Source organism: Bemisia tabaci, chromosome 10 (genome assembly GCF_918797505.1).
Source record: "Bemisia tabaci chromosome 10, PGI_BMITA_v3".
NCBI classification, from domain to species: domain Eukaryota; kingdom Metazoa; phylum Arthropoda; class Insecta; order Hemiptera; family Aleyrodidae; genus Bemisia; species Bemisia tabaci.
Genome location: NC_092802.1, coordinates 34,537,891 through 34,562,145, shown reverse-complemented (window position 1 = coordinate 34,562,145; position 24,255 = coordinate 34,537,891). Strand labels below are relative to the sequence as shown.

At 34.9% G+C, this 24,255-nt stretch overlaps 2 protein-coding genes across 2 annotated transcripts in view; one reads left to right on the top strand and one right to left on the bottom strand.

Moving 5' to 3' along the window:
* Positions 1 to 2,136, top strand: part of l(2)k05911 (CLIP and Tryp_SPc domain-containing lethal (2) k05911) — a 95,027-nt gene extending 92,891 nt beyond the window's left edge. The window contains exons 7-8 of the mRNA XM_072305081.1: positions 293 to 438; positions 854 to 2,136. Coding sequence (XP_072161182.1) covers positions 293 to 438; positions 854 to 1,009 — 302 coding nt within the window. The 3' untranslated portion in view covers positions 1,010 to 2,136. The remainder of the gene's footprint in view (positions 1 to 292; positions 439 to 853) is intronic.
* LOC109033754 (rifampicin phosphotransferase) lies at positions 44 to 23,717 on the bottom strand. Its single transcript, XM_019046516.2, has 27 exons — positions 23,372 to 23,717; positions 22,533 to 22,671; positions 22,206 to 22,314; positions 21,199 to 21,249; positions 20,563 to 20,649; positions 19,903 to 20,112; positions 19,040 to 19,158; positions 17,958 to 18,078; positions 17,095 to 17,287; positions 15,837 to 15,982; positions 14,663 to 14,905; positions 13,704 to 13,851; positions 13,472 to 13,574; positions 12,832 to 12,938; positions 12,283 to 12,407; positions 11,647 to 11,818; positions 10,734 to 11,042; positions 9,468 to 9,552; positions 9,070 to 9,161; positions 8,090 to 8,245; positions 7,139 to 7,302; positions 5,849 to 6,076; positions 4,821 to 4,920; positions 4,219 to 4,423; positions 3,541 to 3,615; positions 2,358 to 2,425; positions 44 to 997 (listed from the first exon to the last, which is right to left on the bottom strand). Exons 1-26 carry the CDS (start codon positions 23,549 to 23,551, stop codon positions 2,370 to 2,372), a joined length of 3,723 nt encoding a protein of 1,240 aa, XP_018902061.2. The 5' UTR covers positions 23,552 to 23,717; the 3' UTR covers positions 44 to 997; positions 2,358 to 2,369.
* Positions 23,718 to 24,255: the final 538 nt, after the last annotated feature.

The window sequence follows — 24,255 nt, the reverse complement described above, 5'->3', positions numbered from 1 at the left end:
GTATTTTTATACTATCATCCCAGTTGTACAATTATCTAAATAGTTCTGAGTGATTTCATAATATATTTGAAACGGAAATAAATGGACACTCTTTGGCATGAAGCCTTTAAAATCAAGATATTTGGTCGCAACATTAGCGTAATAATAACATGGTGAGAAAATATGTGGAGTCGTGAAAAATGAAGGGAAGCAATTCATGACAATTAAAACAATACTGAAATAACAAACTAATATAACTTAAATAAAGACTATTCCAAGGCACTCATTTCAACCTGATTTTCGATGATTTCAGTGGGTCCTCAACCGGCCATACTGCAGAAGGTGAACATACCCGTTTGGACAAACCAGGAGTGTAAAGAAAAGTACGGGCCAGCAGCCCCTGGTGGAATCATTGATACAATGTTGTGCGCCGGGCAAACCGCTCAAGACTCGTGTAGTGTAAGTTCTAAATGCACAAATCTTTCCCAATTTAATTTTTTTCCCAAACGGATAAGATGGTTTTGCCTGTGAGTTGCATTGAACTGAATGAAAACATCCCTTCAAGAAATAATTGCTCCAAATTGGTGTTGAGTGATAAAGGGTTTCTCATAAAATATGTAACGCTCTAAGGAGGGAGGGGGTCGAGGAGAGTGTTGCGCCATTTTGTTTTTATGTATTAAAGGATGAGGACCTTCATCACGTAAGCCTTTCAAGAGAGCAAGGAGAAGTTGAAAAATCCAGTCATTTAGCGCTAAATATTTTATGAACAAGCCCTGAAATCTTCTTTTCTATCCTCTAAAAATTATAATTTTTTGCTCCTACCTGTTGGTGGTGGATCTCTCTTGGTACTCATTAGATATTTTTTTTGGTTCAGGGTGACAGTGGGGGCCCGTTGATGGTTGAAGACGGCACATGGACACAGGTTGGAATAGTCAGTTGGGGAATTGGCTGCGGCAAAGGCCAGTACCCTGGAGTTTACACACGAGTAACTCACTTCATGCCTTGGATCAAGAAGAACCTGAAAACGTGAAAGGAAAATCTACTTTAAATTCTTCCATACGTAAAAAACAACAAAAAACGGCACAAAGTCATCTATTTTGAAAGATTTTTAGGCAACACAAATTGAGGTTCAAAATACCTTGCTAAGCTAAAATTTATTTGTGTTGGCAATTTTTTTTAGTCAGGCTAGACTTTCGAATCAATGCAAATCAAAATTCTAACAATTGTACTGTTCTCTGACAAAATTTAGATTGATTTGACACACTTTTATTCATTTTTTTATTTTAAATCTGAAAAAAGGTGCATTGCTTTTGGTTGGAGCAAAACTCCAACCAAAAGCAATGCACTTAAAAATTCAAGTGGCTCGGTAAATCAAAATTTTAAACGGCAAAACTGAGCCGCAAAAGTTATGGAAGAATTCAGTGCAGTTTTAAGAGGTGATAAAAACAAATGTGATAATGTGCAATAATTATTGTGCCAATTTTAAACGTAGGTATAAAAATGTGAAAAAAATTAAATTAATCTGGAAACAATTTTATGTTTCTATGTCATTATTTTGACGGACATATTGGAGCAGATCTTGTTCCACACAATTAAAGAGACCTTTTTATGTTCTTGTGCAGATGATAAAAAAGTCATTTGCCCACGAATATGAAAAAATAGTGCTTCCCTGGAATGAGTTTTTGCCTTGCCTGTAAAGGCAAGGCAAAAAAAGATGACATCGGTGGAGCTTTCATTGAACCTTTAGAGGTTCGTTCTGAATTTGATGGTTGTGAATATGTAAACCTTCATAGCGCTACTACCTCTAAAAGCACACATTGCTTCAAGTCAATACAAATGACTGTGAACTATTTTAAGGGGTAATTACCCTCCCTCGAATGAGAGAGTAATGTAAAAATGTTGTAAGTACAAAAAAATTTGAAAAATTGGAACGCAAGTGTAAATTTGAGAGAGGAACTATGGAGATGAAAGAGAGATGATTGAACAGGTATACGAAATCTTTAAATGTGACTATTGCACAAATGCTGGATTGTTTCCCACAGGATTTTGAAGGAAACACCTGAGAGGTTCAATTCTAATTGTCTCAGCAGAATAAACAAAGCAAACTGAAATAATCAAAAATAAAAATTGTGAAAATAAAGTTTCTCATCTATCAAAGTTTTGTTATTTTCTTGGCCTCAAAAAATACACCTTAGTTATAATTACTGGTTTTTTTTTTTTTTTTTTTTTTTTTTTTTTTTTGTCACGGACATTACATTATTCCACTTTAAAGTTTTGTAAAGGGCTAATTATTTGGAGAATTTTGTTTTTAAAAAATTCTTAAACCCTTGCAAGGTGGGTCCCTTTTTTAATTTGCAGATAGATGAACAGATTCTCACCACAATGTATTCCTAGCAGGAGATTTTGCTCAGCACACCATTTTTTGCATCAAGATAAACGGCATCACCTTAAAAGAAAGAAGAGGAATGTAAATAGAGGTCTACAACTTTCTTCAGATGATAAAACCAGAATAAAAATAAGATAAATTTGAACTGAATGCTAATGGTTAGACTACGCTCATTAGATTACCTGAGAGTACCTACACGCTAGTTAAAACCCTGCATCTGCAGAATCCAATAATTGCTGTAGAGAAATTTCTATCATATTTAATGAGATATCTTTCCCTCCCCTTCATATTTAAAGAGGAGAGCAGGAAAGAATTTTCGGGAATTTTTCGCAAAAACAATCTTTTGTTTTGGAATTTCAGGACTCATGTCACATCCGATTTTTGAACTTCCAGGGTAAAACTTGCGTCAAAATTTCCAGATATTTCTTCCTTTATGCATTTGCAAAAAGTTGAGGAAAATTCTCTCCTGGAAGATAGGATCCCTTTACACAGATCCAGACGAAAAAGAGCGACTCATATAAAGTTATCAATACATCTCCTTTGAAAGTTCTGAGGTTTCTGAGAAACGGTCTGATAAGAAGAAAAAGAGATAAACAAGATGTGGGCCAGTTTCCTTCGATAAATTTGCAATGATATTAAAGGATCTAGTTTCTAACTGTATGAATATGCATAAAAGAGATCACGGGGTTAAAAATGATGGACAAGGATCTATTAACCGCAAATAGAGCTCACTGAGCTGCGTGTCAAAATTCAGTATACCTATTGCATGAGCATGAGGTGATGAAATTTCAGGGTTCAAACTGCATGAGCTGTAATCTGGGCTGATATTCTCTGTATCAGGAATTAAAATAAAGCCACAATTGCCTGTTAACAATGAGTAGGTATTTCTATTTTGTTCGATTCCATGCGAGGTCCTATTGCATGATACAAAGGACCAATGAAGGAATGCCACCAATCTTTTTCATTGAAAAGGATAAGATGAATTTGGAGCAATCCTAGGTGTATTTGGCTGAATATAAATCAAAAATAACAATATCCATTGCAATATGGCCATGACATCGATAAGAATACATGCATGAAAGGGCTCAGGTCACAATGGATAGAGTTCTTTTTTATTTAAATGTGTCCATTTTTAATGCACAGGTGAAAGTAGCATGTACAAAGGAAAAACATACCTGTATTAAAAATATCAGTAGCATTCGTGGCATCAACCAAGGCGGGAAGTCCGTATTCCCTTGCAACTACAACTCCTGCACAGAGAAAAAAGAAGTGAATACAAAAATTATGAGGAAGAATAATGTGTCAGGATACAATTAAATAAAAATGACTCATTAAATAAGAAATTACTCACATGCATTCGACTGACTGCCTACACTGGTGTGCTAACGAAAAGCGTTGTATGAACATTCGAATGTTGCCAGATCACCTCAAATAAAACGTTTATTCTTGAGGGGAGTTATGCATATTTTTCATTGATATTTTTAGATTCAATTGTAAACAAAGTTCTTTAAAAAATTGGAAGAAAAATATTTAAAAGTTTCTGAGGAAATTAGTGTTTTTATCAAGGGGAATTTGGTAACGTCCGAAGGCTCATGCGACGTTTTTCCTTAGCAAGGCAGTACAACATGAGGTATTACCGATTATTCATTAAAATGAATAAAAATTACTGAATAATTCACAGTAAAAATGCTGAGCTTAATAAATACTTATGCCTGCTCAACACATCTTCAGACAAATCAATATCTTTATTGCTTCAAATATTGTTTTTTCTTTATTCCAAATTATGTAGGATTTTGTTTCGCAATTGGTTCAATATCTACATAAGGATGAGACAAGAGTTTGAATCTACTTACCATGGGAGATTATGCCACCCATCTCGACAACGATCCCTTGCAGGAGGGGAAAATAGGCAGACCATCCAATATCAATTGAGTTGGTCACTAAAATATCTCCGTCTCTAATTTGGCTGCAATCATCCAAACTCTTAACCACGCATGCTCTGCCACTGGCCTCTCCTAAATGGACTGGCATCCCCTTCACACTCGTTGTCCCAGGCTTCTACATTAAAGAACATGAACCCAGGAAAATTAAAAGGAAGCTCACAAAGTCTCATTTTTAGAAACTATACCTTAATTTAAAGGGTTCTCGTCTTCAAAATTCTTGAATATCATTAAAAAAGGCAGACAAATTCAAATTGGAACCTTGGTAAATTCAAATACCAATTCACATTGGTTTCAGAGCACAGACAACCCTACTCAACCTTTGGTGGAGGTTTACTGACTGATCACTAGGCTTTCTTTAATGAACAAAAGATTTATAGAGGGATGAATTTTTTTGTAAATCCAATTATTATTACTCTGGTATTTTGACACAAAGGATGCGATATGAAAGGAGAATCCAGATACACACACTGATACACGATGTGGTTTTGAGGAAGTGTGAATTAGTTGCTTACCAAATTAACTTTCCGCACAGTTGGCTGAGGCCATCCGATTGCAACGTCAGGAAAAATGAAACTTTTCATAGTTGGCCACAACCTCTTACGCCGGAGTGCTCTGGAAAAGTATAAATTTTGAATTAGAACAACACATTCAATATTTTATTGATACATCTCTTGTAGCGACAACTGTTAAAGAAAACTTTAAAAACTGGTAAATTTTAAGAGGACAACTTTAAAAAACTCTCTTCAGGTATTGTTTTAAGTAAAATTTACAAGAGCTAAAATTTAAGTGAGAAAATGTTACTGGAGAGTTAGATTTTACTGTAAAAAATAATCTCTGATCGTGATGATTCGGGTAAAACTCAATCAGAAAAACTTTGACTTTGACATCAGCGATTAGAGATACATACGTAGGAATGATAGGGAGAGAGGTTTGCACCTTTGATACGCTAACTAGAGGTGTTCAAACAAATTCTTGCCGGTACGCTATAGGTATCGTCTTAACTGATACTGGTGGCAGTACCGACAGTGGCGATGATATCGTTAACTGCCGGCCTTATCGCAGTTTTGAGAGCTCGCAATCAATGCATTGTTGCCCCGTGTGTCAGTTTGTCAAATTGCCTGGCGCGGCAGCGCGTAAAATAGATGTACACATGGCAACAGCTTATTTCTGTCAGCTCCAAAAACTCAGATCGCTATCGGTAAGAGCGCTCTTATCGTAACTTTTTCTTAACAAAACTGTTGCGGTAGCTTACCGACAACTGATAGAACAGCCCTAACGCCAAATGATTCATGATGGCCAAAAACGAACCCGCAACAAGATAAGGTAAGCACTGAATATTTTAAACATCTCGGCAAACTCATGGACTAACTTTTAAAAACTATGACGTTTTATAAGGCTGAAAATATGACCGACAGATTTTTACAAACTAGCTCTACCGACAATAAGGTCTTAGATATAAAATAGGGAAACTTACTTTTTGATATACCCTTATAGACTTACAAATAACTTAAAAACTTGCTTACTAACTTATCCAACTCACTTTTGCAATATCGAGCTGTCTGTTGTATGCATGATTGTTGCCAACTGAGGAAAACTCATGAAATATATCAGAGAAGGATCTGGTATGCGACCCTCTCTTGTCAAAGCATTGCCAAGGGCAATATAAATGACTCTCAGCCGATGCGTCGTTGCTACTAACTCATTTTTGGATAATTCTCGCAGTTCAACTGTCTTCCGCACTATTGGAGTCAAAATTTTCAAAAGTTTCCTGCAAAGAAAAATTACAAAACCACGATTATAACACAATTAAAGGAGTATGCTCGTGGATATGTGAAACAAAATACAAGTCGAGTATAACATAGTGAAGCTTTCTAATCACATTTTATGGCGAGAACACTTCTAAAACTTTCAAGAAAACCAAAAGCAAAAAGTGAAAAAGTGGCTGATCCTGATGAAATACTTCCAAATTTTAGCTCTTAGGTGAAGTTAAAAATGTAAAATATTGTAGATAAATTAATCAATTTCAAGTATGTAAATTTAGAATAATAAAAGGAACTCGCCTGAACATCAATGATTAAAAACAGCAGGCGCGTTTCAGGCTCCAGCCTGTTTTGAGTCATTGACATGACAAATTCATTTCATCATTTTAAATTTTTATGCTTAATTTTTCTAGTGTGGTTTTGCGTTTCAATGGGATTCATCAATTTTGGTTCAGGAATGTTCCCATGAGAAGTGTCTAAGTTACCTCTCATCAAGTTAAAAATTGAAGATTTGCAGTTGAAAAAGATGAAAAACCAGTGATGTGTAGGCTCAACGGAATAAAGAATTTTAAGGTGAAAAAAAGATTAAATATCATGAGAGCAATGAAGAACTCATTTTACCAATGCCAAACTTGGATCTAGAGAGAATCTTTTGCATTAAATACCTTTATGAATAAACTTAAACCGTGCATGTTGATGACTAAAGTTGAAAAATGCTTATCTCGGGTTCCGACATTGAATGTCTCCCCTCATGTTTTATATTACTTAGGGAAAACAAAATAAAAGTTTCTATTGAAATTTTCTAGGAATTTTCTCCACTTATTCTAAACAATTGCAAGGAAACTCTTCGATTAATTTTCCTTGAAGAAACTAAAACATGATCAGAGATTTTTTGACGTTGGATTGAGTGACGCATTCTTCACATTCAACCATCGATACGTAATATTAACAGTAAGTAACTGTACATATTAATACTCACCATACCAATCATTATACATTTAAAATAAAATATTTGCAAGTTAACAGTGAGTACGAGTAGGTATATAAATAGAAAAAAAAGAATCAATTACCTCGTGAAATCCTTGCGAGGTGTTTTTAAGCTTTGAATAATAAACGATAAGTCTTCATTGGAGTCCACTCTTGTTTTTGGGGGTGAGTCATTTTTAACCAACCGCTGCAACAGTTCAATCAGGCTGTCTGGTTTGGTCAACCAATTATCAGACATCAACTCCATCTATTAAATGAAATCATTGACAAAATCAAAACGTACAAAAACAAACCAATGGCGCTATCTCAAAAGTTTAAGATACCTGTCCTTGCGATAGGCTACAATGAACATTTAAAAAAAAAAAGATAAACGGCTTTTGTAAGGAATGAAAACACGGAATTTTTTGGCATGAAAATGTTTTTTTAAATTCTGGGTAATTAACTAATGTTCACCTTGTGCAAAATAATCTTCAGATGCAATCAAAAACCCATTGTGCCCCTGGCTCAGAGATCTGAATTTCTTTATTTTTCATTACTTTGTAAATTCTTAGAATGTTAGATCCCCCCCTCTTCCTCCTTGGAGGAAAAAATTGACAGAACCCTCAAATGTTTTCCCTTAACAGCAAATTCCTCTTCTTTTTTTAAACCTAAAACTCGATGACTAAAAGCAAAAAATGCGTGCCTTAATCGCAACATTTAAAAATCTCTGATTATACTCGGATTTTATTTTTTCGAGGAAAACTAATCATAAAATTTCTAATTTTGTGTGATTTTCAAGGAATGAGTAAAAAAAAATTACAGAAACTTTCAATAGGTAGAGACTGTTTTTGGTTTTCCTTCAAAAGTATGAAACTTACAACATCACAATCTAAGATACGCATGTTCTGTTCTAAACAATCGATATTTCAATGAACTATCGATTAAACACTAATTCTAAGAATTAATGAATGACTGTAGTGTCTTCACAACTTGCATCTTTTGGCTCTTACCTTCCGGTATAGATTAGCCAAATAGCTAAGAGAATGTAAAATTACCTCGCTTATTCCTCGGTGTCCAAAATCTTTGATCAATTCCTCCAGAATTAAATGGGCGTCAGGACAGGTTTTTTTTAGAAACTGATGTGCCATGTTTGGTGGGATGTTGCAGAACTGGTCCACAGCACAGCTTTTTCTCATTGAAGTGCAGAATTTCTAGCAAGAAAGAGATACAACATTAGCAAGAGTGTAGTGGAACCAGCTAAGACTTTTCGGTCTTACTATTCCACTGAGTAGAGATAAGCCTTTTTGTCGCCATTCATGAGTTATTGCGAGTTTCTACGACCACAGTGAATTAGACAACTTGGATGGTGTAACTTTTGAGGCGCTTTGTTTTGTCTCCTCTCGGTTGTTCCAGCTGCGTAACTTATATGTAGCTTAAAGCGGCTGAATGGCAAGCTGAGTAATTTCCAATAGCGATGTTTTGATTTGTCAAAAAAATATTAAAAATTGCCAATTGGGAGACAAATCGAGAACAAGTTGATTTTTTCAGCTTGCTGCCTACTCAAAATCATTGAAATTGACCCAATAGATCTCTCATGTAGAGTTGTTTTACTTAATATTAAAGGAAAATTGCAGTTTCATATGAAAATAAAACATTTAAATCGTGATACAAAAACTTAGTGAGAGTGGGCGCATCTAAAAATCATGTCAATACCCGCAAAAATCATTGACGGTAAAGAGTTTGGTAGACTCTAGAATAAACTTGGAATGAAAGAGGATATTGAGTGGTTAGAGAACTTATGGTGAGTAGTAAGAGTTCCAAAAATCAATTGATTTAATTGCATTCTGTAATAATATCACATAATATCTAATCTACAATTGCTAGCGTTCATTTACAGTAAAACAATTAATAAAAATAAGTTGACAGATGGATGAATAAAATTGACTGCATAAAAAGGTTAAACTAAAGTATTGAAGATATATCATCCTTTCTCAATAAAATGAGTATACCTACAAAGGAAGCGAAAGGTTCTTACCTCCAAAAGTAGAGGCATTCTCATGGAGTACACATCTTTGTTAATGGTGGTCATTAAGAGAGACATATCTGAAAAAGTATCGTTGCTGAAATCTACAAAAGAAAAAAAAAGAGAAAGTGTTAAAATTTGAAAATAAAGTTGTAACATTAAAAAAAGCCACTTCAACTTGGAAGCTGATAAAATATTCCTTGACCTGAGGGATAAATATTAACCAAGCTTTGACTGAGTCAGAGCTTAAAAAAAGGACTTTTGACCTTAACAATAATACTTAAAAGTACTAAAATATTTATAATAATTTTGATGTGAGTGGGTCCTTCCGCTTAAGATGCTCTCTTCTGGTTTAATAGAAAATAATACAGTTATTGGATGGCTTTACATGATAAATAGAAAAAATTTACCGTTTTCGTTCTCGGTTAAAACTGCAACTGTTATAGTTTCCATGAGGCCAGTGAAGGCGCTGACTTGTATGTGTTGCATCAATGCCTAAAAAGGACAAAATCATACAAATTAAGAATGAAAAGAGGGATGAATCGAACTACAAATTTGAAATTTTCAAAATCTAGCTACTAAAACTAAGTTCTTCTAGGATGCTTTCTTTGGAAAAAGAGAATAGTGATGCTTAAATGCTGATGTAAAATCAGAGAGCAAATTGTTAGATTTTTGCATTAACTATAAATAAATATAATAAATTAACGATAAATTTTTCATAATCACAAAGGGATTTTGAACACTGTTAGACAATGTCCGCAATACATTCGCACTCAGCGTACCTGATTATGGTCATTCAACGGCGCTAAGAGAGCACTCAAGACCGATCAAGACAGGTTTATTGCTACGTATGTTTTATGAGATCAACTTCTTAGCCCACCGTGGCCCTTATAAAGCAGAACTGACCTATCCTGAAATGATCCCGTGCAAAAAACATTACGTTTGAAATTGTCCCCATTAATCCTCTGTGCCCTAGAGTCTATGGCATGGTGTTACATATTTGTTACAACGCTTTTTTCGGTTTGATAAAAATTGAATCTTCCAATAAGGAAATAAGTGGCATGATTTTGCAAATTTACCAAAATATGTTTTTCTTTTGAAAAAATAATTTCCAAAAATTTTAAAGTTCGAGAACAAAATGTGGGACTCCATGTTTTTACGAGAGCTACAACATAGATTTGTGTCCCTCAGAATCCAAGATCCAGAATTGCTTCATGCCATAGATGGTTAGTGCCCAACAGAAGGGTCCCAAATTTCATCTGCGAGAATGACTAACATATCAAGGGCTAACAAAACATATCGCCTGACAATTTTGGCAAAAATGAATTTGCAACTTTACCACATTCTACACTGTAAAATACGCAAGCTGATAATTTTAGTTTTTTCAAATTCTGTAAGGGAGCGCTTCAATGACACTGTAGTATATAAAAAAATTGCAAATCTAACCTTAAAATTACAAAAATGGCGAAGTTTTCTCTTCGTTCTGCAGAGTTGTCATTTAGCAGATACGTGGTAATGTTCGTTAGCCATCGATACATGATTAGTCTCAAGCACACTCAGGGAAGAGGTACAGTCTACTATGTATAAAAGCTTTAAAAGACATAATCTTTTTTTGAGACAGTCAAAAACTTACTGCATAAAAAGCAATAAAAAATTCAGGAGGAGAAAAAAATAACCTTTGCATAATGCTCATAAGCTTCCGGTAAGAGTGCAAAAGCTTCTCCAGAGCTGACGACTTCAAATTTTTGCATGTGATCCCTTCTTAAAGTTCCAAAAAAACTCAAGAAAACTGAGTTCCACAGTTGTGATAGAACCATTTTGAAATAAGCAAGACCAAAGAGGAGTTTTGGTAAGTATTTCTCGGAGCGGAATCTTCTGAATGCGAGAGTGTAAATTTCTTCATTGGCAAAGATCTTCCCAGCAAATATCAGCTGTGCTATCAAGTGTATCCGATTAACTTCTTTGGGGAATTCTCGCAACAGCAGCTGCAACAATAATAAAAAGAAAGTTTTTTAAAAATTATTTATTTTTTATTTTCTTCAAACAGAGAACTTAACTCCATAAACCAGTTTAAGATTAGTAGTAGAAAGACAGTAAGTTGGAATTTTTTAGCCAACGTGCGTGAAAAACCCAGAAAACTGGAAATCTCAATACAGAGGAAAAAAACTCATTTGAGCACAACACACGTTGCTAAAAAATTCCAACTTACTGTCTTACGACTCGTGCGTCTACCACAATCAGTTTGTGATTTGTAGTTGAATTTTGATTTCATCTTGGTTGATAGGATACAGCAACGTGAGTTTAGAGGAGCTATATAATTATGAGCACTCACTTTTTTATTATTAACTTTTTTTACCGTTTCTTTTTAAGTGAAAAGTTCGAGTTAATATTTCAAAACTTTGGTGGTTTTTCTTCCCTGTGCTAAAAAAATTCTGTGAAAACTTCATAGAATGATATTGATTTGTTTTCTTAAGAAGAAATCAAATGGAAGCAGAGATTTTAAAACACCGCAAACGAGATGCCTAAAATGCTCGCACCATCAGTATCTAATATGTATTCTATGATTTGAGCTCAATTTATTTCACTTACCCACTGGATGTCAAAAAGGAGTCTCTGGTGGGAGAACGTTATGCCACATGGAACATAACGGTACAAAACTTCGTTGATCCGTTTCAGCGATGAATGCTCGTGATGCACAATGTTAATCCATAGTCCAAAAGTTGTCATAGTCAAAGGCGTTGTGGCGGATGGAAATATTTCTCTAAAAAAACGCAGACGAATAAAAATTTACGAAGAATAACTTGAGAAGAACTGTTTACATCTCAGAACTACAACACTAACTTCAGTGTGGTTCCAAAAATGGAAAAAATTCAGAGATTTTGATAGAGGGCCGATGACAATTTTCTTTTATTTTGAAACAAAGCTCTTGTTTTTGATGAGATTCTTTAGGGAGACAAAAACAAGTTCCCTTAATTTTGACTTTAATTATATCTAGCACTTTTTCATGAAACACTACATTTTAATAATGAAACTGTGGAGATGCACTTTTGCAGTGTCACTGTCAATTTGCCTACCTCAAAACATTGACACTTTTTGCGGAGGCTACTTTCGATCTTCTCTTCAGAGTAGTTTATTCTTCTAAAGAAAACTGATTCAGCGTGTGTACTAGAACCCAACCCCAAAGTTCATATCAACTAGTATTAGAAAAAAAATTAGAGTACTAACCCAACATTATATGTGCTTTGCACGTCATCTTCAGTGAATGAAGTATCAAACTCATGAATGATTTCAAAATCACTCCAGACCAGAGTAGAGGTAATTGGCCTTGCTTGAAGGAGAAAAATTTTGTCCTGGAAATGGAGATTACAACTTTCATTCGCCTTGCATATTCATGATAGTATTTGTACTTTGTAAATTTATATAGTGGTTTCTACAAAGGACATTTTAACCTACATAACTGAATCCAATTTTAGTATTTTTTTATTTTTAAGCGTTTCTATTTTTAATTGCTCGGTCTGATCAAATCTTTCTTATCTCTCCATTTTTGCCAAACTGGTGCTGTAGCAACAGTGCAAACATAGCTACAAGAAAAACACTGTGGCAGTCAATACTAAATAATTAGTTTAGCGACCGTTGTATACACTGCAAGTCAACAGGAGTGGAAGGCAAGAAAATACACTTCCTACAAAAAAAGTGAAGAATATTTAGTATCCGATTTACCACAGTTTTTTTGAGTATCGAAAATGTTAAGTAGTTTTAAACAGCGGTTCTTACTTTAGCTACTGCCCACTCGATATCACAAGAGAAACCAAAGATTCTTTCGACGTCGACACACACCTTTGATAGCTCCATAATTTGAGCTGATGTTAAACACAATGGATCTAGATGAGTTTTTAAAAAAAAGAGACAAGGATTAGTTCTAAAGTTGATGGGAGCATTAATTAAACATTGATTAGATCTTTCATTATGGATGTTTTCAGAGTCACTCTCAGTTTCACAAATTCATGGTAATTATTGATGTGGAATTACTGAGTTTCAGTGTTACAAAGTCCCTTTGAACCACCTTCCATTTATTCGAGGCATCGAAAGTTTTCCTCTAAAATAATAGAATAAACTCGAGATTTTGCAAGAAATATGAGTGAGTGGTAGAAAATGGATTGAACAAAGTCACATAAGGTATATAATTTTGAATTCACAAATAGTGGTAATGCGAGATCTATATTAATTTTCAAAATAGAGCTGAAAGAAAAGTACCTTTAGATGATGTCTTCTAAATTTCTATTCATTGTCAAAATCTCAATTTTGGACTAATGATAAACATTACGGAGAGGACTGCAAACTTATCTCTTTGAAAGTTACAGTGACCTTCTACCTAGTACTGAGATAGATTTAACTATATACAATGAGAACTTACTGGAATCTCTGTTCCCAGCTCTTTGATCTATTATTGAGAACTTAGAGCCTCCATCTCGATGAACAGTAATATAGTCTGGATTTACCGTGCCAGAGACAACAGCCTACGAAAAAAATAGGAAAATTATGTAGCAGTTGGGACTAACTAAACAGAACTTTTTTTTCAGTCTTTTGCCAGAAAATTTTGTCTTAAAGACAACTTACTAGACATCATGAATTACATCGGTACTTACATCACCCAATCCTCTGGTGGCATTGATTACGATAAGAGAGGGGTCACCCGAAACAGGATCGCGAGAAAACATCACTCCTGCTGCATCAGCCGGAGCCATTTCTTGAATAATGACACCCATAGAAGTGACGACAGGCAAACCATGTTGTCTATAATAAAAAAAATACTTCTGTTTAGTACTTGGTTGCGTTCAATTTTCATGAATTTCTTTTCCCTCATGTCTTAAAATAATTCCTCATAAACTGAAATTTCATTGATTGTAAGCAAAGTGAGGAAGAAACCTGGTTTTCAGTCAAATTGGTGACGATATTGAACTGAAAGCAATTGGCAATAAATTCTAATAGGACCCAGGATCATAGAATAATAACTACCAGACGGGCGACAGTTGGCGATCATTAAGATCCTCTTGGCTTTTACGTGGCCTAAAATTCAAATTATTCCTGCCAAAATGACGCCAAGTCTTGTTTGCTCGTACCTTGCAGCCCTTCTTCTACCTGCTTTTTCGAATTTCCTGCGGAAACTGTTCTGAGTTTACTTAAAAAAGTGACCATACCCAAACTCAGAAAAGTAATCACCTGACCTCTCTGGTTGGTTATTACCTATGCCAGTGTGAGACTAAACTTTTGATCTCTGGGCTGTATTAATCTTCTTAAAGATGCTCATGCCAACGATGAATGGTACCTAACTAATTTTCCCACTAAATTTCACTCTTAGACTAGGGCAGAAATCACAAAAGCCTTTATAAAGCATTGCTTGTGCCAAACTTGGTCTGAGGAAGAAAATGTATGCCAGAATTCACAGTTTTGATTATCTCCCGATCAAACTGAGCCACTTTAATCAACTCACAGTCTAGGAGGCACACACAAATTGGTCGCCATGACCATCTTTGTAGGAAACGAGTTAAGTGCTGCAAAAGCCAGGCTACACGTTTGCTGTAATGAATTAATCCGAAAGTCTTACCTCCTATACTTCAGTGATCTGAATGAGAATAAAGACGCCCAACAGTTCTTGACAGCCTCAGATATTTCAGATACGCCTGAGACATTCAAAAAGGTTTCGTTCTGTCCTGCAGCAGAGATGTTCTCTCCATCTTCATGAATTCCTGAGGATCTTACAGCATAGCGTGTTTCCGGTTGTAAAAATCTATTCAGAATTTCAGATAACTCAGCCGAAATAGGCGTTGATGCCCAGATGGAAGTGATTCTGCAGGAAAAAAACAAAATATATTTTCAATTACTTTGATTGCAATGATGAGCAAATATAATTAATAAGGAATCTGAGGTACTGAAGACGGGAAAAACTGGGGGATCACGATTTTTATGTTAACCATACTTATGTCCTCTTGAATTTTTTGGTAAAAACTATTTGCAAATTGTTCAGCTAATTTATTTACGGGTACTCTACACTCTACAGAGATGACGTACCTGTTATTAATTTCTCTATTTCAGGTAGGTGGTTTGCAAACGTGACCAAACACTAAGCTGTTGTCTATGAACGCTATCTATAAATAGTTTCCTATAAAGTTGAGTTCTAAAATTTTTTCCTTTCTATCCTTTATTAATTGAAATGCCTAGGATCAAAACCTACAATCTTCATTGTGCTGTCTAAAAATTTGGCAATCCTTTTACATTATCATAATGAGAGCTAATGCACTTCTGTTAACGTACTTTCTCAAGAATTTTCTTCATGTTAGCGAGGAAATTATGACGGTGTTTTACATACGTGCTTTGATTTGATTGCTTGAGTTTTACCTTGATTGAGTGTTTTGATTGCTCACTTTCAAAATTAAAGAGCCTGCCAAGTTTTTCGACAGCGGAAGGAGAATTGCAGCATTTGATAATCGGAGATTCAATTATAGTGTGTCTTGACTTATGTTTACATAAAAAAAAAATTAGGTAAGTCATAAATCTATTTCAAATTTAACATTCTCAGTACTTGACATCTTCAGTCACATCAACATAATAAAGGAGATAAAGTTTTTTAAGAATGGAAAAATAAAAAACACAGAGCCTGCCTGACTTTCAGAATTTCAGAAATCCATGAAACCAGCGAATTTTTTACTCCGCAAGGCAGCCATATTGACGGTTGCAAAAGAAAAGTGCATACTGAAGGAACGCATACCATTAAAACAAACCTTTCACATTTCTCTTGTACGACAGCGTCTGATACATCAGGACCAAGATCTTTCAGAGCATGGACGGCATTTTTCAAATTTGGGTGGGTTTCCAAGTGCTGCTCTAAAGTCGAAGTAGTTAAGCATATTCCAGGTGGAATAAGTGCCTGAAAGAAGGAGTGCCATAAAATACTACATTTACAAGAATCAAGCATCATGCAATCATTACGTTAGATAATACCGAGAAAAAGTTATCTCTTTATGGATTATACTGATCAATTAATAATTTTTTTTCAATTGGCCAAAAATTTGAACATTCATTTTAACATACACTTTTAGCTATTGTACCGAAGATGATCTTCGTTTTTCTGATCAATTCAATTTTACCAGAAAAGTTGAAATTTTTCCTAAAAATGGAACTCTTCTGCAGGCCGATTACGGAAATTGATAGACAAAGAAGATAAAAGGGATGTGGAGGGATCCTATTGGTGGAAGTGGGTAGTTGCAGTGGACAAAGGAGGTAGGTATTAGACTAACTAACGGCAACCCAAGAGAAACCCGACAGTCCATCATTTTCTCCCTTAGTCCATAGGAGCCACACAATTCAACCAATTGGATCGCTCCACACTCCCTATGTCTTCTTTGTCTATAGCTTCGTCTATCAATTTCAATAATCAGCCATGCAGGGCCATTTAGCGTCCGAAAATACAGAAGTATGCGTCCTCAGTATTCCTACGAATATTCCCCACTATTTCTGATAAAAAAAAATGTTCAAGTCAAAAATCTCAATCCTTCTGATATACCACCATGATATATCAGATTGTTTTATAGCCAAAGGATGGTAAAAATTATTTTTCTAGCTGTCTATTAAAACTATATCCACCTAAGTTCTGAAGTTGAGGCCGAAAATTGCCTTCGATTTTTTCCAGCACCTATAAAAAATTAAGTTTTCCATTAAAAAAGAGGTTTCTGAGCTGAAAAACGCCTATAATTGCCGAAAAACTGATTGATGTTGGACAAACTTTGATTGCTTTGGGCCGCTCAGACAAGAATATCTGCGGGAAGTCAGGGGGCTTAGCCTCATCGTATTAAATGAACCTCAGGTAAAAAATCAGAGACTGTAGTTAAAAATTTGAAATATTTCCATTTACATTGCAAATATATCAAAAAAAGGCTTCGCAAAGGCTTAAAAACTTCGTCACTTGAATATTGAAACTTTTTATCAGGTGAAGAGTAAAAAAACTATTTTAAAAGCATAACTCATAACCTCATAACTTACATTTTTTATGAAATTATGTTTCTTTCCAATTTGCATGTAGGCCAGAGAGGCAGCTTTGCCGCCAACTATGGCAACTTGACAACACTCTGCTGAGTTCAGCGGAAGTACGGCTAGATCTGTCGAATTTGAAATGCATTCTGTGGCATATACTCTTAAAAGTGATGATAAATCTGGAATTAAGTCTGGTTCACACCTGAAATGAGGACGAATGGTTGAATAAATAGATAGTTCCATGAATGGTTTGGGGCAAAAAACAAAAGTAAAGCAAAGATGCTGACATTATGTCACAGTCATCAGTGCTTGTTTCTGTAAAACAGAAATATTAATCAAGCAGAGGACAAACTCATTTAGAGTAAACTGTCCTCGTTGAGGATACGATGTTTGGAGCGACCTTAAATAAGACCATCAGTTAAGCACCTACTGATGCATTTCACAGGATTTTCATAATTTTTTACATTTTTTGATTCTCTGAATTTTTTTTTGCATTTCTCTGACTCCAAAATTTTCGAATTCCGTGACTTTGACTGATCTTTGTTCAAAAGCTCCTTTCAGATTTTTTATCTGTTGATTACTTACGCCGACTTCTGCAAAGCTATGGACAAAATTCCCACTTCCATAGACTCAAAATGAGGAAAAAGACACTTGGAATTTGTTTGAGCTCCCTGGAGTGGCACCGGCTGAAGTTGCTGAGCCAACGTGCTCCTTGTGAAATTTCCTCAACTTTTCCTACAAATTCCCTGGGTTTCCTAGACTCCTGGAAACCATGATTTTGGGTCTTCTTCAGCACAACAGCCAAAATTTTTGATTGGCCTTACAATATTTTTGTTGATAGGTTTAAAAGAATAAAGGGGACAAACACTTACAGTGAGGGTGTTATTTGGAAACCAACTCCTTTCTCTGAAGCAGAATGCCAACTTGCAAATTGAATAGAATCTCTTGTATAATTAGCCACTTTAATGATAAAACTGTAGTTATTACGACTATCTAAAAATTAGAAAAAAAGGCAGGTATAAGATATAGATAAGTCTTAAATTTTTGCTGATAAACTGCCCGGTTCAATCAACGTTGTAAACAGTCTACGTTAAGGTTTTCATTTATTCTTTGTTCCCCAGATTTTTTCTTCATTTTACTCCTTCAATTATACTTTAAAGATTTAAAGTAGCATCATGAGCTCACTGCATAAATGAAGTATTTGAAGCTAAATTCTGAATCGTTATAACACAGGTGCAGAGTGGTCGCTTGTTTGATCGCTCCCACGCCGGGCGCTCTATTATTGCTGTTCTGCCGTGCCATTCTGTTTCTCTGTGCCTCAACTCTTTTAGAAACAAGTTTTTTAAACAAATGCTTATAGAAACATTCGTGTGCTACACTCTGAACTCAAGACATTATATTTGAAGGTCAAAATCCTCGTAATTTTAGTGCATTATTTTGAGTTTTACCGACAGTGCTTTCCAATTATGGAGACTAACAATGCGATAGTAGCGTTCCAGAATTATCACATCTCCGATTAAGACTCTTATCATGATAAAGAAATGTGTGACTTTAGTAAAGGCTGCGGAAGTCTGTTGCTGCTGGACGGTAAGAGGGCGGGACGAGCTTTGCTTCATGCAGCTTGGGTTCAGCTCTGAGTAGTTAGGAGGCTAAATCATACTCCCCCGGTCCCACTGTAGTGATGTGCCAAGGTAGGCCTGCGCTGCGGTCTTGCTCAGGTGCTCAAAGGTGCTGATGGAGGACTTTGGCTGACATGAGGGGAACGCGATAAATTTAGGAGCGGAGGGGCATGGACAGACGGTCCTAACATCAACGCAAGGCCAAAAAATCGGGGGAAAAAAATAACTCTGAAGAAAAGGAATGAAGATGATAGATATTCAAAGCTAATGAAAACGATGAATTACATTTAAAACTTATAAAAACAGGGTGATAAAAGTGATTACAGAAGACATACCAGAAAAAGTTAGTTTTTTGAAGGCACCACTCTCTTGGTAATTTAAGACTGACAGCTTAATATACTCCTGGACCCGGATTGTTCTTTGAATGTGACCACATACATCGGATTTGTTTTTTCTGTGCAGGAAACATGCTTGTTTCACTTCATTGAAAAAGGGAGATAGGAGATCAAGGAAACAATGATTAGAGTGTACATTTAGTATACCTTGTTTGCAATTGTTTTGGTGGTTGACTTGATATGACGTATCGTGTAAGCCTCGCTAAAAATTTCTGGGAGTAATATTAAATATTCAGCAATTCAGACAGTAAATGCTCTTCTATCAAAAATAATGCTACCCATCAAAAATATTGACACTGTCTAGTTCTTCAGGAAAGAGAAAAAGCTCCTTCTCGGAGAGTCCTCGCACAGTTTTAGTGAATTCCTTGGACAAACTATATGAGCTATAATTAATAGTGATTTGAACCATAGTTGATAACTAAAATACCAATGCATCAACTGTAAGTTTAATGTTTTTCTCAACTTGTAACTTAATTCCTTAATTATGAGAGCTTATGTAAAATTTTGTAAAAATAAAGATAAAATAAAATAATAGGTGTAGATTCAAACTGCTTGAGTTGTACATACATCAATGACGCACAGTATTGGAGTCAACTGCTTGTTTTCTTTTAAAAGTACAAAAATTCATCATTTCAACAGCTTTAATTGGGTCAAATCTTTTTTGGCTCTGGATTTAAATTATAAGGGGTCGCAAGTTCTCCTGCTCCCTTATGGCTTCCAAAAATTTTGGATTAAATTGTTTCATACTCTGATTGATGGTAAGTTAATGGCTAAATAATTAACCCATTATCAATAAGACTCACCTTAACAAACCGGTCGTCAGGAAAAATGAAAATTTGTTGCCTATCTCATCAATTAGAATAAGTTGCTTGCTGTGATCCACTGTGCGCCAACTTCTTCGCCTGAAACTTTGGAGTCGAATCTCTTCTTCCAAGTATTTTCCATCTGACATTTTTGACTGAATAATTCCAACCATTGTGCCCCATTGTTCATATCCTGAAAATTCTTCTCTCCTTGAAAAAAAAAAATCCATTGATACAGTCAAAGCTGTGATATACCACATTCATTGAAACTTTAAAGCAAGGAAAAGTAGGATGATTCATGCATACATTACTTTACTGATTATTATTATTATTTATTTATTTATTTATTATTGTAGAAGGGAACTAGAGGTTCAAAATAAGTCGAAGCACATTTTGAGAAGGAAAAGCTTATAGGGTTAGAGGAGACTCTCGGAAAGTTTACTGCTCAGATACTTCTTTAATACTATATTTCAAAGTAAAACCTTTTTAATTTTTTTCATTGGGATGTTAGACTTTACAAGTAAAAGATTTTGCAGAAAAATTTAGATATATTGTATTTTTAATGATAAGAAAAGTTTTGCTTGGCATTCCACCACAGGAGATAAAAATTCTTCTGTAAAATGTAAAAATACACAAGTAAACTTGCAGTTACATACTTACAGTGTTGTTTCACTTTTGGAAGAAACATTATACTCTGGTTCGAATGTATTACCTCGAAAGAATACAGGAACGCTCATTGCATGCCACCTAGGAAGAAAAAATCGAGCAAAAACTAAGTTGCGTAGAATCTAAGTTTGAATTTCCTATAATTATGACTAAAAATTGTCATTTATGAGATTCTTTTACAAGACAACATTTCAAAAAGTTGATTGTCCCACTCTGCCACTGGGAGCAGAATATAATGTTGCAAGTTATAGCCAACTTCATACCCAATCAACTTGTTTTTGAAACTTTCCAACCCTCTACTGCAAATATGCAACTTTTGCACTGTGTCACTTTAAGCATTAATTATATTTGTCATTTAATTGCTATTTCACCTATTAAAGTACTACTAATAAAAGAAAATTTCCAGATATTCCAGCACAGATAAAAAGGGCACTTCTGAATGTCTGCATAGTGAATAACATTGGAGAGATCCTGATAGCCAGCTCAAAATGTTTCTCAACCACAATCAAAGGAAGTGACTATGTATTGCTGTAATGACGCCTTTCCAAGTTACTTAAGAAAAATTCTTTGTATGCCTTTTGAGAGAGGAATTTTAAGAAAAAGAGAAAAGTTAAATTGAACATGACTTACAGTAAATTTATCTTGACATGATGAGAACTTGCAGGACTGATCTGATTATTTCTGAAAGAGAGGAATGAACATTTTCAACCCATGACAAGAAGAAAAATCACAAGGGAAGCAGAGTTCAAATGGTCTCATTCATATTCATGACTCAAATTAAATTATAAAGGGGCCATAGGAACATTTCCTTTGGTAAGGTTTTTTGTTTTGCTTTGAAATCACAGTATGTAGTTAAAAAGGCTCACACTAAAGAGATTGCTTCTTTCAAATAGCCACTATTTTCAAAATCATGTTGGCAATTTTTCGTCTCTGTGACTTATTCTGTGTCATTCTATTATCAATAATGTGTTCTTCTTAGAATTTTAATTTTGTTCCATTGGCTAGAATATTTGACCGAAAATTTCCTCAATTTTAAGATATTTTATATAGATTAGAAAGTAATTAGAGAACTTGTAATGATCCTCTTTTTTGACTTGGTGAAGACGTCCATCTGAAGAAAACCAGAGAAGCATTTTGACTTGAAAGAATCCATCTTAGAAAAGTAAAAATGTCTAACTGGCCTTCAGAGGTGAACTGGGACCAAATGTAACCGGAAATATCGGCCTTTCAGTGCTTGAACTGGTCTATTTTAGTTGTAATTTTTTTTTTTTTGGCAAGTGAAGGAAATTGGTCTGTATGTACCTTTCATATCGACCTGTAAGCCACTGTCAACTTTCTCTCAATATACTTTTAATCACTCACTTCAGTTTGGTTTAGATGAGTTGAAAAAATAACAGCTTGAGGGTTAAATTTTATGAAATTTATTTTGCGAGAGGTCTTACAGGCATTACGCCCATCATCAGTGGCTGAATAACAAAAGCATTCTACAACTCATGCGTCTGAAAGGACTCTAGCAAAATAGGTTTCATAATATGCAACACCTGCAACACCTTGGCTGTTGTCTTTTCGAACTCAGTCCAAACCAAACTTTAAGTACTGGTGTTATTATAGTAAATCTACAATGTTCAACTACTTACTTCAAATTCCCATTGTATACAATGCGCCAAGTTTTCATGGACTCTACTACTTCAAATGTTAGAAAATTAGTTGACCAGTTTTGACAATAGAGAAGGCATGAAGCAGAATCTGCAAAAATAAGCAAGCAAAAGATCAAACATTTTATCAAGGATCTCATTCGTTGTCATTCTGTAGACCCTCTCTAACTGAGACGACGTCCTAAGAAAAAAAGATGACTGAGGGGCCGGGGCCCAAATGGACTTTCTTTGGATTAAGTTATTATTTTACTGTATTCTTTGGCTGAATAAATTGTTTTTAATTTTTAAATTAAATCATTAGGTACGTACCACAGCTTTCTAGAGTCGTGCCATCACTCAGTGTTAACACAAAATCAATTGCAGCAGAATTAAATTGTCTCCTTTTGATTTCTGCAAATATTTTCACTCCAGTCTTACTGGCTCCGAAGAAAAGCAGAGAGTCTGGGTCCTAGAAAAGAGAATCAAATAAATACAAATAGAAAGATGATTCAAAAGAGAAATCTTGGAATCGATTTTTTTTTTTTTTTAAATAGATACATTGAGGAAATAAAATGCGAGAAATAATTTTAAAACCTCAAAAATGTACTTGACGAGAAGTGAATAAAATAGTTGAGGGAGGAATATTACGGCTCTGATGAAACGAAAAATGTATGGCAAGAACAAACCCCACTCAATAATCCGAAGAAAAAAAATTCTCGTGACTGACATCAACAGGCTAAATAATTAACCATCTTGGGGAAAAAGCAATGGCCTAAGCATGAAACAACATATCTCCATTGCGATGTTTCAAAATTTCCGCACCTTTTTTATTTTTCGAGAGGAAACAAGTTAACATTACAGTTAAAACTTTAAACCAGATAATCTGCAGAACATTTGGTTCATAGTCAAGAAATTCGGATGACTTGTTTTCCAAACAAAAAATAAAGTATAACAGGTAGTCTGCAAAGTCAGAAACAGAAATACATGGTTTCGTACTTTGGCCATGGAAACATAAAAAAAGGTTTACTCTATGGCAGATTGAAGTTTCGTTGATCTATGTTAAGAACGACTGAAATGGCCAATGTTTCTTAATATTCGCTAACTTTGTAGTGTATTCATTGATTTTTTTTTACGGACACAAGATTCCCTTGATAATCATCATCACTTACCTGCGTACGATTCAAAACAGGCTTTGGCTTCTCCAAGAGAATCTCTGTCTCCGTGGGTAATAGACTTAACGGTGGCACGGTCCTGGAGAAAAAGTTTCTAATGCTGAAAGTTAATTTAATACTACAGAACTTAAAAAACAAAGCGACAACAGCAAGCGTTCCCAACAAGAATAAAATCATTTTGATTTTATTCTTGTATTTATTATAATGCCAAGAATGCCTTTGGACTTTTAATGAAATTGGGCAAATATTAATATTTTTTCCGATAAAAATAGAGTAAACAGTAAGCTGTTGCTGCTACGCAATGAGAACTGCAACTAATTCTCCAATAACATGAACGTTCAGTGTAAACTGGGCCACTTGACTGGAAATAAGTGGCACTTCAAACTTTAATTGGTGGGATTGCCATCTACCAATAGCATGAGTGTTTACTCTTCAACGACCGACAAAGTTTTGATATCCATCTTTTTTTGGCTCAATGGCCTCACTTTTCATACAGAAGCTGAAGTACTCTCAGAGAGGGACGCAATAAAGGGTGCGTACTTTAGAAGATAATAGATCTAATCATTGAAGTATCACTTTCAAGGTCTACCGTGTTGAAAGATACATCAAAATCCGCATGATCTGATCATTTTTTCATCTGAACATACTAGATTGCTGATTAATTTTTGTCATATTCTGTAAGATAGATAAAGAAGGCAAAATTTCTAAAAGTTAGCGTTTTTTAGCTCCATTTTTAGATAAGCATGGAGCAAATTTCAGCGCAATTTTTCTTTGTCTATCTTACAGAATATGACGAAAATTGATCAGCAATCATGTATGTTCAGATTAAAGAATGATCAGATCAAGCAAAGGCAAAACATTAAGTTTACTTTGTGACTTCA